At 47.4% G+C, this 14,608-nt stretch overlaps 1 protein-coding gene across 4 annotated transcripts in view; it reads left to right on the forward strand.

The window, feature by feature from the left end:
* LOC306806351 (schwannomin-interacting protein 1) overlaps positions 1 to 14,608 on the forward strand; it is a 64,379-nt gene that overhangs the window by 17,921 nt on the left and 31,850 nt on the right. Inside the window, exons 1-2 of one of the 4 annotated variants that reach the window (XM_079315017.1) lie at positions 2,186 to 2,678; positions 11,163 to 11,624. In XM_079315017.1, coding sequence (XP_079171143.1) covers positions 2,673 to 2,678; positions 11,163 to 11,624 — 468 coding nt within the window. In that variant the 5' untranslated portion in view covers positions 2,186 to 2,672. Of the gene's footprint in view, positions 1 to 2,185; positions 2,679 to 11,069; positions 11,625 to 14,608 lie in introns of those variants that run through there. The other 3 variants (XM_079315016.1, XM_079315021.1, XM_079315018.1) reach the window with 3 other exon arrangements.

The following is a 14,608-nucleotide window of genomic DNA, read 5'->3' on the forward strand; positions in this document are numbered from 1 at the left end:
CAGTTCTCCCTCTCAGCTCTCCCTCATGTCTCTCCACCCTCCCTGTGTCCCTTCTGCCCCTTCCCTGCTCCCTCCCAGAGCCACCAGCGTCCAGTCTTACCCAGCTCCAACCCAGAGCACTGCCCACCCCATTATCCCATCCCATTATCCCACCCCAGTATCCCATCCCATTGTCCCATCCCATCCCATTATCCCATCCCATCCCATTATCCCATCCCATTGTCCCATCCCATCCCATTATCCCATCCCATTATCCCACCCCAGTATCCCATCCCATTATCCCATCCCATTATCCCATCCCAGTATCCCATCCCATTATCCCATCCCATTATCCCATCCCATTATCCCACCCCAGTATCCCATCCCATTATCCCATCCCATTATCCCATCCCATCCCATTATCCCATCCCATCCCATTATCTCATCCCATTATCCCATCCCAGTATCCCATCCCATTATCCCATCCCATTATCCCATCCCATCCCATTATCCCATCCCATCCCATTATCCCATCCCATTATCCCACCCCAGTATCCCATCCCATTATCCCATCCTGTTATCCCATCCCAGTATCCCATCCCATTATCCCATCCCATTATCCCATCCCATTATCCCATCCCATCCCATTATCCCATCCCGTTATCCCATCCCATTATCCCATCCCGTTATCCCATCCCAGTATCCCATCCCGTTATCCCATCCCATTATCCCATCCCAGTATCCCATCCCATTATCCCATCCCATCCCATTATCCCATCCCATTATCCCATCCCATTATCCCATCCTGTTATCCCATCCCGTTATCCCACCCCAATATCCCATCCCATTGTCCCATCCCATCCTTTTTATTTTTTTAACATCTTCTTTTCCCTCTGTCTCCTCTCTCCCTCCCATCTTTCTCCCCCTTGCTCTATTTTTCTAGCCCTCTTTAGTATGGTAACTCCTTTTTATTTTGTTTTTTATTGCCCTCTTTTCCTCAATCTCTTCTCTCCTTCCCATCTTTCTCCCCCTCTCTCTGTCTTTTCTAGCCCTCTTTAGCAGGGTAACTCCTTTCTATTTTGATGGGGTTTTTTGGTTACCAATAAACTATTCTCAGACATGCTGTTTGCCTTGTTTGTGTTAATTTTATTCCCTCTGTCTGTTTTTAAAGCAGCTCTGACACTCCTCCAGGTAGATCAGGATGCAGCTCCCAGCAGTGCTGGATTTAGGGATATTTTTTCCCCAGGTGGAATCAGGGATTTTCAAATCCCACTAAATTCTAAGAGTTCCCAATGCCAGAGCTGGCTCCTGCTCCAGCCCATCCCAAAGTGTAACTTCATGTTCTCATCTATAAGGAAAATATTTCCAATATTTCCTTCTTTCTGAAATCCAGGGAAAAGGGGATTTTATTGGAATTGTTCTGTTCCTATTTTGGATAATCTGGAGCTACAGGAATTCCATGCTGGGATGTCTCAGGACACCCTTCACCTTTCTCCTCTCAGACACAGCCCAGGGGAGCAACAAACCCACCTTAAATATGGAAAACAATCCTAGGGATAATAAACTCGAGGAATTGAGGCTGGGAATTCACTGGCTGGAGTTCCCTGCTGCTGGAATTTCATTTAGTTCAGCTGACAGGGCAGCAATTCCAACTTTTGCAGCTCCAATTGGAGCAGAGGGAAGCTCATCCCACATCCAATGGAAAGGAGATTTTCGTGGGGAAAAAAGCAGATTTTGGGATTTAACCAGTTTCAGGCAGGCAAGATTCCAAGTGATCTCCAGGAGGAAGGAAGGAGAATCCTCTGGACACTTCATTTCCAGAGGCTGGAGAAGGTCTGGGATTGCCACAAACTGCAAAATTCCAGGGACAAATCCCAGTGGGTCCATGGGGAGCAGAGCCTGGCCTGGCCACCACCCTCAACTCCACCAGGGCTTGCCTTCAAAACTCCTTCAGAATTCCTGCACCAGAATTCCTTCAAAAGGAAAATCCCACAGTTTCCCCTGGAATTCCCACATTTTTTCCTTGCAGGCCTGGAAGCCTCCCCTGCATTCCATGCCCAGGCAGGCTGGGAAGTGCTGCCAAAAACTGCTGGATCCAGCTCTGATTTCCCTGTTCCCAGAGCTGTTCCTGGGCTAATTCCCACTGGGAAGGGAGTGAGAGAGGCTGGAGATGCTGATTTAATCCAGGAAATCCCAGGAATGCTGAGAAACAACCCCAAGATGGAGTGAGTTTGGAAGAAGAGGGGAAAAATAACCCCAAAAGGACAAAAAGTGATGGGATATTAATGCCTGGAATTGTCTGCTGGAGCAGCACGGGAAGGGGATGAATAATTCAAGGCAGACAGGATTTCCCTGGCAAGGCTGAGGCTGGTGAAAAGGAGGATTTTTTGGAGACAGCAGCATCCTGCTTTCCTTGGGAAGAGATTTCCCTCCATCCCGAGGGTGACTCCAGGACCCATCTGGATTTTGGGAGATTCTTTTCTGTCAGCAGGACACAGAGTTCAGCTGGAATCTCGGATCCAAAGGAATTTAAAGTTGATTTTTGAGCTCCACGGGCGAATCCTGGAGGAATGAGCAGCAGGAAAGGGGCAGCACAGCCATAGCAGGACTCAGGATCCCAAAATCCCAAAATCCCAAAATCCCAACCCCTGGGATTTCACCCAAAATGCCCTGGAAGGAGCCAGCACTGGAAGATGAATGTGAGTACCCTGGAAATGCAGCCTGAGCTCTGCTCTCTGCTGTTTTTACCTCAATCCCCTCTGTGAGGCACAATCTGGGGGACAGATCCTTTAAATAATTCCCAAAAAACCCTCCTGGGCCTCCTTGGGATGAGGAGGAGTTTATGGGCTCTGGGGAAGGAGCTGAAGGATGGGAAGAACTCCAGGGTTTCTGATTCTGGAGCCCACCTCAGCAGCTCACAAATACATTGATTATTAACACATTTATTTATTCAGACATTCGTTTTTAAAAATATTTATTTATTTATTTATTTATTTATTTATTTATCTGTTTTTAATAAGGTCTTTATAGTTGTGTGTTTAGAAATTTATTTATTAAGACATTTATTGCTATTAAGTGAAACACAGTATTACAGCTAATAATAATAATAATAATAATAATAATAATAATAATAATAATAATAAAATATCTTGGCTCATTCTCCACACCCCCAAATGCACCCCAGGCTCCATTCAGAGCTCAGCAGCCAAAAGTATCCATGGATTTTATTCTTCTGCAAAGAAGAATAAATTCTTCTCCACCAGCAAATCTTGGATCCTTGGGAGGGATCCTAATGCATCTCAAGTCAATCTTTTCAACCTTAATTTGATTTATTTGATGAATTTTACATTTTTATTCCTCAAAGAGGATGTCAAGTGCAGAGTACAAATTCCTCGGAGTGACCTAAATGGAATTTAGTGGCTGGGGATTTTTATAAGGAATTATTCCAGGAGGAATTTTAATTCCAGCAGAGCTGAGGATTTCATGGGAATTTGGGATGTTGGGCTGGGATTGTGACTCAGCATCTCCAGCTCAGGGATGGAGGTGCTGGGAGGAGGCAGAGAAGGAATTGGTGTCCAGGGAATTCCCTGGATTTCAGACTCATCTAGGCTGAATTTAAAACTGCTGCTTGGGCTGGGTTTTGTGGACACTCTGGATGGGGAGGGATTTGGATTTTGGGGCAAAGTTAAACTCCAGCTCCCCCTCAGGGAAAAGGATATTCCCTGTGGCCCCCAGGCCTGCAGCAAAGTTCTTCCATTCCCAAAACCTCCCTGCCTGGGATTTGGGGCTGGAAAAGCCCAAACTAGAGCTGAAAAGAGCAGTGAGGGATGGAACAGAGCAAGACAAAGGCTGAGCAGTTGCTTTCAGCCTAAAATGTAGATTTATGCAGAAAACAAACATCAAGAGCTGCATCTGTTGTGAGCAGAGCACAATTCCTCATCAGGGAGCAGAGCTCATTCCTCACTGCTCCAATTGCTGCAGTCACTGATTTTATTTTCCCTGGATTTGTGTGTCATAGAGGAGTTTGGGTTTGGTTTTTTTTAAGTTGCATTTCTTTTTTTTTTTTTAATAGAAATTAGTATAAAAATCCTTCCCTGGGTCAGGTGGCCTCATTCCTGATGTGGCACATGAGGAATCTCAGGGCATCCTGATCTCTGGGCTCCTCAGGCAGCAAATCCTGGGAGGAGCAGCTGGGAAAGGGAATCAGCCTGGAGAAAAGGGGGATCAGGGGGAAATTCTGGCTCTGCAAGCTGGGGGGATTTGGGATCTGCACCAGGGAACAGGGACAGGAGAGGGAACAGCCTCAGGCTGGGCCAGGGGAGGACATCAGCAGGAATTCCCTCATGGAAAAGTTGTTAAACACTGACAGGGGCTGTCCAGGGAGGTTTGGAGTCCCCATCCCTGAAGGGTCCAAGGAATTCCTGGATGTGGCACTCAGTGCTCTGGGATGGGGACAAACATAAGGATCAAGTTGGATGGTTTTGGAGATCTTTTCCAATTGAAATAATTCCATGATTCCGTGACTTTGGGGCTGCCCCATGGATGCAGCACCCCAAGTTTGGGGAATAACTGCAGGGAGATGCTCAAGGAGGGCACCAGAAATGGGTCAGGGGTCTCAGTGCCACCTCCCCAAAAACAGCTCTTGGAATCCCAGAACCAGTAACAAAAAAGAATCCCAGAATCATTAACAAAAAGAATCCCAGAATCATTAACAAAAAGGAATCCCAGAATCATTAAGGAAAAGAATCCCAGAATCATTAAGGAAAGGAATCCCAGAATCATTAAGGAAAGGAATCCCAGAATCATTAAGGAAAGGAATTTCAAATTATGGATTAATTATCCCAGATTTCCTGGGATTGCTGGGATTTTATTCCACCTTTTGAAGCAGGAATTCCTTTTTCAGGCAGAATTGCACCTTCCCCTCTCCTGGTTCACTCCCTGAGCAGGTTTTGGCTGCTCTAGGCTGGGATTAATTATCTGTAACCTGACTTGACCCCTGAGCTGGGCTCAGTCTGTGCTGACAGGGAGGGGGATCTTGGTGAAGTGAGATTATGGACTGTGGGAGGAATTTCCAGACTTTATTTTCCCAAACTTTATTTTTCCAAACTTTATTTTTCCAAACCGTTTTCTGTACCTCTCCTCCAGCTGATTTGGACAAAAAATGATTCACTTTAAAATATTTACAGCCCCAGAAAATTTATGATCCTCAGCCCTAAGTCAGGCAGCGAGCAGGATCATCCAGGATGAAACAAAAACTTGGGAGAAATTCCTGATTTCTGGTTTTTCCTCCAAATATTCCTGGTTTCAGGCAGGTGGGATGAATCCTGCTGGATTCTGCTGGAGCTGAGCTCACTCCTCCCTGTTTTTCCTGTACTCCAGCCCCTCCCAGGCTCCCAAGGTGATTAACACAATCTTTAATTAATCTGAGACATCCTTTGGGGGTTGATTCCTCTCTGCCCAAAGGAATTTCAGGGCAGAAATGCTGCAAAATCTTCTCTGCACAGGCTGGAATTTGGGAGTTAATGCATTTAGAGGAAGCAACACAAATATTGAGCTTCAGCAGGGCTCTGTGGATTCATGCATTTGAAATATTCCAGCTATTTCCCTGCTTGCATTCCTTCCCCACAAAGCACTTTATTAAAGGGCTTTTTTTTTTCTTTCCCCTGGCCTTGATGATTACATGGAATTCCAGAGGTTGTTGGACAGATAAGGAGATTCCTTTTATTTACATTTTTATTGGGAGAAATTTGGGATAGGGGAAAATGTCCCTGCCCATGGATAGGGAATGGGATGAGCTTTGAGGTCCTTTCCAACCCATCCCATGATTTTATGATTCATCCCAGAGCAAATAATTTAGAGCACAATGAGTCTGGGCAGGAACAGCTCTTTCATCTCCAATTTTTCAAAGGAAAAGAGACAATGTGGGACTTGGTGGGTGTTTTGGGATGTGGGGAAAATTTCTGGGAGTCAGGGAAGCCCTGGCAGAGGTGAAGCCATCCCAGCAAGCATCAAATCCCAGTTTGGAGAATGCTGAGCATGGCCTAAGAGGAATTATTTTTGGGATGCTAAGAAATAATAAAATAAAATAAAAATTTAATAAAATAAAATAAAATAAAATAAAATAAAATAAAATAAAATAAAATAAAATAAAATAAAATAAAATAAAATAAAATAAAATAAAATAAAATAAAATAACATAAAATAAAATAAAATAAAATAATGATAATAGTCCCTGTCCCTGTATGGAGAAGCTGTGGGATATTCCACCCTGCCAGAATATTTATCCCAGAATCACCAAATCATAGAATTCCAGGATAGTTTAGGTTGAAAAGGACCTTAAAGCTCATCCAGATGCAAACCCCTGGTCAGGGGCACCTTCCACTATTCCCAGTGAACTCTGAGAGTTTTTTTCTGCCCATGGAATCACAAAACTCAGGAATTCTTACAGGGGGGTGGCAGCAGGAAAAGGAAATGTGCCCTGATCTCAAGCCTTTTCCTTTCAGGAGAGGAAATTCTTTGTGTTCAGAGGAAACTTCCCTTTCCTGCTTCACCCCAGGATATTTTTATCTCTGGCAAATCCCACCTGGGCAGGGACAATGTGTGGGAACCAGTTCAGGAAAAAAACCCATTTTTGAAGGAAAAACACAGTTTGGGAGCTCTGGCTCTGAGGATGTTGGGATAAAGATCCAGAAAAACAGAAATGTTCCCATATTTAGGGATTTATGGTGTTTTAAGGGTGGTTGTGACTTCCCTGCTTTCCTCCTTCTCTGTCCCAAAAACTTCTGCAATTTAGCAGGAGAGAACACAAGAAACCCATTTTAAATGGGGTTACAGCAGTGCCAAAATAGAAAAATCGACTCAATTTAATAGTTTATGATAATCAGCACATTGCCTTTTAAACCAGCACCAGGAAAAGAAGAGCAATCTTATTTTTGTGTTATATTTCTGCCTCAGAACCAACCCCACAAGCCTTGTTTGTATTAAACCTCCTTTGCACTGAATAAAAGAGCTGTAAAACAGATTCTTTCATCTCCAAGGGTTTGTGTTCACACCCTTGAAAATTCCCACAAAGCCCAAGTTTTCCATGGTATTGGAAAAAGGGTTTGTGAAAGAGAAAAATGCCAAAAATTCCAAAATGTCTTTGGAATAGCAATGTGCAGGGTCGAGCAGAAATATGTTCCCTGTGTATAATTAGAAGTGAGGAGGGTTTATTGTGAGATTAAAAATGACTGGATCTGTCTGCAGTGGGAAAAAAAAAAAGAGGAAACTTGAAAAAATTGATGTGTATGATGTGTTAAACCTTATAAGAAAACAAATCTGTTTGAGGACAGGGGAGCAGGCAGGGATTTGCAAGGTCTGGCACCTTAAAGGATGAAGGCTGAAACAGCTTTATCCCACTAAAATAGGAAAACTGGGAATGGGAAATGCCTGCCACTCGTTTCATGCCATTCCAGATGTGCACACTGGGAAAATTCAGGGAGAGGGAAACACTCTTGTCCTCCACAAATCATTATCAGAGCACTTGTGGTGTTGAAGGAAAGAAACTTCCCCAGTGAAGATCCCATAAATCAAACTTTCCACAGCCTGGGAGCAGTGAGACTCCTCCTTTGCTCAGCAAAAAAAAATTCCTTCTGAGGCTGCTGGTGACGTTAAAGCAGCCCCAAATAAAGAATTGCAGCACACAAATTGTGTCAAAAGCCACCCCCTCCTAACCCTGTGGTGAAACCTTTTCCCCATCTCATTCATCTCCAGGGTTTTGCTCCTTCCTGCCATTTGCTGGGATTATTTTTAAAACTGCACTTTGCAGCTCCTGATTTTCTGGAGTTTCAGGCAGCAGGCAGCCTGGGAGGGAGGCAGGGATCAGCTGGGAGGAGGGAGGGATTTGGCTGCTCCTTGGGGTCAGCAGAGAAAATTGGGATAATCCAGGCTGAGCACCTGGAGGAGACACCCCCAGGGAAAGGTTAATCCCAAATAAACCGTGGGATATTCCCTGTGGATCCCAACCCCTTTATCCCCCTGGAGCCGTACCTGGCACTCAGAGTCTCCTACAGAAAAAGCTGGAGAGGGATTTTTAACCAGAGCAAGGGGGGTTGGTTTCCCACTGCCACAGGGATGTGGGGAAGGAATTCCTCCCTCTAAGGGTGGGGAGGGGCTGGGATGGAATTCCCAGAGAAGTTGTGGCTGCCCCGGATCCCTGGCAGTGCCCAAGGCCGGGCTTGGGGCAGTCTGGGACAGCAGAAGATGAGTTTTTAGTTCCTTTCCCCCAAATCTTACCGTGAGTCTGTGATTCCCACCCCACAGGGAGAAGAGGGAATGACTCCAGGACATAAAAACCTTTCAGCCCCAGTCTGTGCCCTGTTCCTGATGTTTTTCCCATTTGATTTTGGTGGCTTTTGGGACTGCCAGGATGCCCCTCTGCCCAGGAGGGGATGTGGAGCCAGACCTGACACAGGATTCCTCTCCTCGGGCTGTGTGGCAGCAGCTCAGGGGTTAACAGGCTGCAGATGTTCCCTTCTCCCTCTCATCCCTTTGGAATTCCTGACAAACCCACCAGGGCACTTTAACCCCCCCGGTGCTGCTTTTGGGGTGCAGTTAATTCTCTGCCAGTGACTGGGACAGGCTGGAATGATGTTTTGGATTTGTGCTGGAGACAGAGTTAACACAGAGATGTTTTGATTCTCACTGGGTGACCTCAAGGGTGTTTCTCACACAAAATCCACAAAATCAGCTCCTAACCCGATGCAATGTTTCAATATCTCCTAATTAAGAGTTGCTGGTCTGAGCTCCAGGGCTGGGACTGCAGGGATCAGAGGGCAGCTGGTGCTGCCACATCTCCAAACCCTGTGTGGAAATTCCCAATCCACGTGATTGATGCTCCCCATTTCAGCCACAGCTCCTTAAAAGGTCTCCTTGCCGTGGATTTGGGAACGGGAACATTTGTGTGTTAAACTTGGCTTGGGTGACCCAGAATACAGAAACTAGATTAGTTTTTTTTAGCGGAGTTATTTATAGGCGACTCTTAACGAGTTACTTTAAATTACTTGTAAAGGAGGAAGGAAAGGGAGAGGGTGGGAGCAGGGGGTTGTGGCGGGTGTCCTGTGGTCCCTGGGGGCGTGGGAGGGAGGATGTGACTCGCTGTGACTCCCTGCAGCCACCACATCCCCACGCAGGGACAATGCCACCCCCTCCAAACCCAACCATAAAATCCTGCAATGGTTTGGGTTGGAAAGGGCCTTAAATCCCATCCCAGCCTTGCCATGGGGACACCTTCCACTGCCCCAGGGTGTTCCAAGCTCACCCAGCCTGGCCTTGGGCACTGCCAGGGATCCAGGGGCAGCCACAGCTCCCTGGGAATTCCATCCCAGCCAGGAATTCCCAGTTCCCAAAATCCCACCCATCCCTGCCCTCTGGCTGTGGGAATTCATTCCCTGTGTCCTGTCCCTCCATCCTTTGTCCCCAGTCCCTCTCCAGCTCTCCTGGAGCCCCTTTAGGTCCTGGGAATTCATTCCCTGTGTCCTGTCCCTCCATCCTTTGTCCCCAGTCCCTCTCCAGCTCTCCTGGAGCCCCTTTAGGTCCTGGAAGATCTCAGGATTCTCTCCCACCAGCACCCCCAAATCCTTTCCCTCCGGGCTGATTTGATCCATTCTCTCACCAGCCTGGATTTATGCTGGGGGGATCGCTTGACATCGTAATAAAGAATAAAGAACAACAACGTATTTTTTGTGTAACAGCAAAAAAAAAGATTAGTTATAGTAGCTACTGCAACAACACTAGCTATCATCCTAATATATACTAATATAATATAATTGTAGTAAGTATATAATTATATATATATTATATATATTATATATTATATATACTATTAGATGATGGTATATATTATAAATAGAATGGAATGGAATGGAATGGAATGGAATAGAATAGAATAGAATAGAATAGAATAGAATAGAATAGAATAGAATAGAATAGAATAGAATAGAATAGAATAGAATAGAATAGAATAGAATAGAATAGAATAGAATGGAATAGAATTCCAATAAGTATGTAATTTTATATATAATGTATATTATATATTAAATTATAGTATATGTTATTAAGAGAAGAATAGGATAGAATAGAATAGAATAGAATAGAATAGAATAGAATAGAATAGAATAGAATAGAATAGAATAGAATAGAATAGAATAGAATTCCAATAAGTATCTAATTATATATATAATATATATTATATATTAAATTATAGATATGTTATTAATAGAAGAATAGGATAGAATAGAATAGAATAGAATAGAATAGAATAGAATAGAATAGAATAGAATAGAATAGAATAGAATTCCAATAAGTATCTAATTATATATATAATATATATTATATATTAAATTATAGATATGTTATTAATAGAAGAATAGAATAGAATAGAATAGAATAGAATAGAATAGAATAGAATAGAATAGAATAGAATAGAATAGAATAGAATAGAATAGAATAGAATAGAATAGAATAGAATAGAATAGAATAGAATTCCAATAAGTATCTAATTATATATATAATATATATTATATATTAAATTATAGATATGTTATTAATAGAAGAATAGAATAGAATAGAATAGAATAGAATAGAATAGAATAGAATAGAATAGAATAGAATAGAATAGAATAGAATAGAATAGAATTCCAACAAGTATCTAATTATATATATAATATATATTATATATTAAATTATAGATATGTTATTAATAGAAGAATAGAATAGAATAGAATAGAATTGAATTGAATTGAATTATAATAAGTATATAATTATACATTTTATTATATAATAATATATATTGTGAATATAATAGAATAAATAACAATAATAATTATAAATAAATAAAATATTAATTAAAAAAAATAACTAATAATTTTTTAAAATATAATAATAAAAAATAATCAAGCAAAGCAGAAGCAGGGGGGTTTTCCGCCCGCCGGAGCGGTGTCCCCGCCGCCAGCCGGCGTTCCCCGCAGCTCCGGGCGGCGCAGCCGAGCCCGGCCCCGCTCCGCCCCCGCCCGCTCCGCTCCGCCCGGGGCCGGCGGCAGCTCCGGAGCGCGGGGGCGGCCCCGGGCCGGCGCTTCCCGTGCCCGGCGGGCGGCAGCGCTCCGGGCACCGCCGACACGGCCGCCGTGCGCTTGTCTCCCCGCCAGGACCGCCGCGAGGATGGGATGGATTTAGGCAGCGACGCCGGCAGCAGCCGCTCCAGCTCGGAATCCAACTCCAGCAAAGCCACGCCGTGCTCGGAGGGCAGCTCCTCGCCGTGCCCCGGCAGCCTGGAGCTGGCGGCGCTGGAGGACTCGGAGGAGGAGGAGGATAACGGGGGCTCCCCGCCGTCCCCCGCCGCCCATGGGCGCCGCTGCGGCCCCGGCGCTGCCCGTGCCCGGCGCTGCCCCCGCCCGCGGCCCCCGCCCCGCTCGGACCCCGCGCGGCGGCGGCGCGGAGAGAACGCGGGGCCCGCGGGGCGCGGCGGCAACGGGGCGCGGCCCCCCCGCGACCCCCGGCCCCCCCGGCAGCCGCAGCCCCCGGCCATGGACTGGGCAGCCCTGGAGAGGCACCTGGCCGGGCTGCAGTGCCGCGAGCAGCAGCGGAGCCCGCGGGCCAGCGCCGCCTCGGTGAGTGGGGACAGGCTGCGGGAGCGGGGCTGGCTTGGGGTGGTGGGGTGTGCTGGGGTCCCACCTGGAGCGATGTGCTGGGATGGTGCGGGGATGGTGCGGGGATCCCACCTGGAGCGATGTGCTGGGATGGTGCGGGGATGGTGCTGGGGTCCCACCTGGAGCGATGTGCTGGGATGGTGCGGGGATGGTGCGGGGATCCCACCTGGAGCAATGTGCTGGGATGGTGCTGGGATGGTGCTGGGATCCCACTGGAAGGATGTGCTGGGATCCCACTGCAGGGATGTACTGGGATGTGCTGGGATGTGCTGGGATCCCACTGGAAGGATGTGCTGGGATCCCACTGCAGGGATGTACTGGGATGTGCTGGGATGTGCTGGGATCCCACTGCAGGGATGCTGCTGGGATGGGATGTACTGGGATCCCACTGGAAGGATGTGCTGGGATCCCACTGCAGGGATGCTGCTGGGATGGGATGTACTGGGATCCCACTGCAGGGATGTACTGGGATCCCACTGGAAGGATGTGCTGGGATCCCACTGCAGGGATGCTGCTGGTGCTGGTGGATCCAGCAGGAGGATGTGGAGCTCCTGGAGAGAGTGCAGAGGAGGCCATGGAGATGCTCCCTCTGCTCTGGAGCCAGGCTGGGAGATCTGGGGGTGCTCACCTGGAGAAGTGAAGGATCCAGGGAGAGCTCAGAGCCCCTTGCAGGGCCTAAAGGGGCTCCAGGAGAGCTGGAGAGGGACTGGGGACAAGGGATGGAGGGACAGGGAATGGCTTTAAGCTGCAGGGTGGTGGATTTAGATTGGATTTTGGGTGGGGAGGCCCTGGCACAGGTGCCCAGAGTAGCTGTGGCTGTCCCTGGATCCCTGGCCATGCCCAAGGCCAGGCTGGACAGGGTTTGTCACCCTGGGACAGTGGAAGGTGTCCCTGCCATGGCAGGGAATGACATGAGCTTTAAGTCCCATCCCAAACCATTCCGTGATTCTCCAACTTTCCTGGAGCATCCTTGGGCTGCTGGGGCTGGTTCCCTGCAGCTCCAGGGATGTGGCAGGGCTGGTGTCCAGGTGCCACCACCAGGCTGTCTGTAGCTTGGAGAGGCCAAGGAATAATATCAGTTTTTCCCAGTATCAGCTTTTCCCAATATTCAGTTTTTCCCAGGCTGGAGCAGTGCCAGGCTGGTGCTGTGTGCTCTCCTTCCCCGAGCAAAGAACCTTCCCAAGGCCCTGGTGTCAGTCAGAGTGATCCCCAGCACTGTTTTACACAAACCCCTGTAAATCATGCCCTGATCCCATGATTTAGGGCGATTTGGGAATTGCACAGAACTTCTGAGCTGCAGTGATGTGAGAGGAACAAGCAGTGCAGCCAGGCAGTGACAGGGCAGGGCTGAGGCTCTTCCATAATTTATGAATTCCAAAGGAATCCACCAAAGCTCTCCTGGAAGCTCTGCAGGAGCCTTTGGATGGCTGGAAATGCTCTCTGCCTCCCCAGCCCTACCCTGTGGCCTTGCCTCTGGCACACATGAATTTTTTTTTCCATGATTTTTTGTGTTGTTTAAAAGACATTCCATGCCCTAACTTCCTGTGAAGTCACCTCAGCTCGGGGAGGTGGGGATTTCCCCCTGAATCCTTGAATTACAACTAATTGGTGACAAATCTGGGTGGGTGCTGGGCAGGATGAGTAAGCTGAGGGATGAGTGGGACTGCTGCCATGCAGGGATGCTTTTTTCCAAAGCCTGAACACTGGAGCCTCAGTGCCTTGAGGAACTGACAGGTAACAGCTTTAATTACAGTCATTTGTGCAGGAACTCAGCCTGAAAAAAGGAAAAAAAAACCACACACACACCAAAAAAAAAAAAAAAAAAAAAAAAAAAAAAAAAAAAAAAAAAATCTCATTTTTGTGGTTTGGGAGCTGATTTCTTCAGCATTATCTGAAATCAGCTCTGCTGCCACTGCTGGAAACTCTTTGCCTCCAGGCATGAGCTTAACCAGGTGAGCTGTCACCTAAGGAATTCCACCCCTGCCAGGATTTTCCTCCTCCATCCTCCCATTCCCTCCTACAGGCACAGAGGCCCTGGAAGGAATTCAGGCTGCCTCACGCCCTGACTTGTCCTGGGGAGAGCTGGGCTGGGAACTTGTGCAGAACTGGGGCTGGAAGGAGCCTGGATGGGGCTGGAATGAACCTGGATGGGGCTGGATGAACCTGGATGGGGCTGGAATGGGGCTGGATGGGGCTGGAAGGAGCCTGGATGGGGCTGGAATGAACCTGGATGGGGCTGGAATGAGCCTGGATGGGGCTGGAATGAGCCTGGATGGGGCTGGAATGGGGCTGGATGGGGCTGGAATGAACCTGGATGGGGCTGGAATGAGCCTGGATGGGGCTGGAATGAGCCTGGATGGGGCTGGATGGGGTTGGAATGGGGCTGGATGGGGTTGGAATGAACCTGGATGGGGCTGGAATGAGGCTGGAATGAACCTAAATGGGGCTGGAATGAGCCTGGATGAGCCTGGATGGGGCTGGATGGGGCTGGATGGGGCTGGAAGGAGCCTGGATGGGGCTGGAATGAGCCTGGATGGGGCTGGGATGGGGTTGGATGAGCCTGGATGGGACTGGAATGAACCTGGATGGAGCTGGGATGGGGCTGGAATGAACCTGAATGAGCCTGGATGGGGCTGGAATGAGCCTGGATGACACCCAGATGTGGGATTGGAGGAGCCCAGGGCACACAGAGCATCTCCCATGGGTGGGATTGAGCTCCAGCTCTCATCACTCCCAGAATTTGGAGTTTGCCACTCTGCAGCTGTGACTTTCCCAGTTTTTGTGGCCTTGGAAAGACTTTCCTCACCTCCCCAGCTGTCCTGCTCCAGGATTCCCCTTCCCTTGGCTCCTGGGGATGAGGAAGAGCAAGAGGAGTTCCAGCTCTGCTCCTTCCACTTCCCTGGATCAAAAGGCTGTTGGGAGGGAGATTCTCCTCCTGGCTGCCT

Source organism: Erithacus rubecula (assembly GCF_903797595.1).
Source record: "Erithacus rubecula genome assembly, chromosome: 11".
Classification (NCBI taxonomy): domain Eukaryota; kingdom Metazoa; phylum Chordata; class Aves; order Passeriformes; family Muscicapidae; genus Erithacus; species Erithacus rubecula.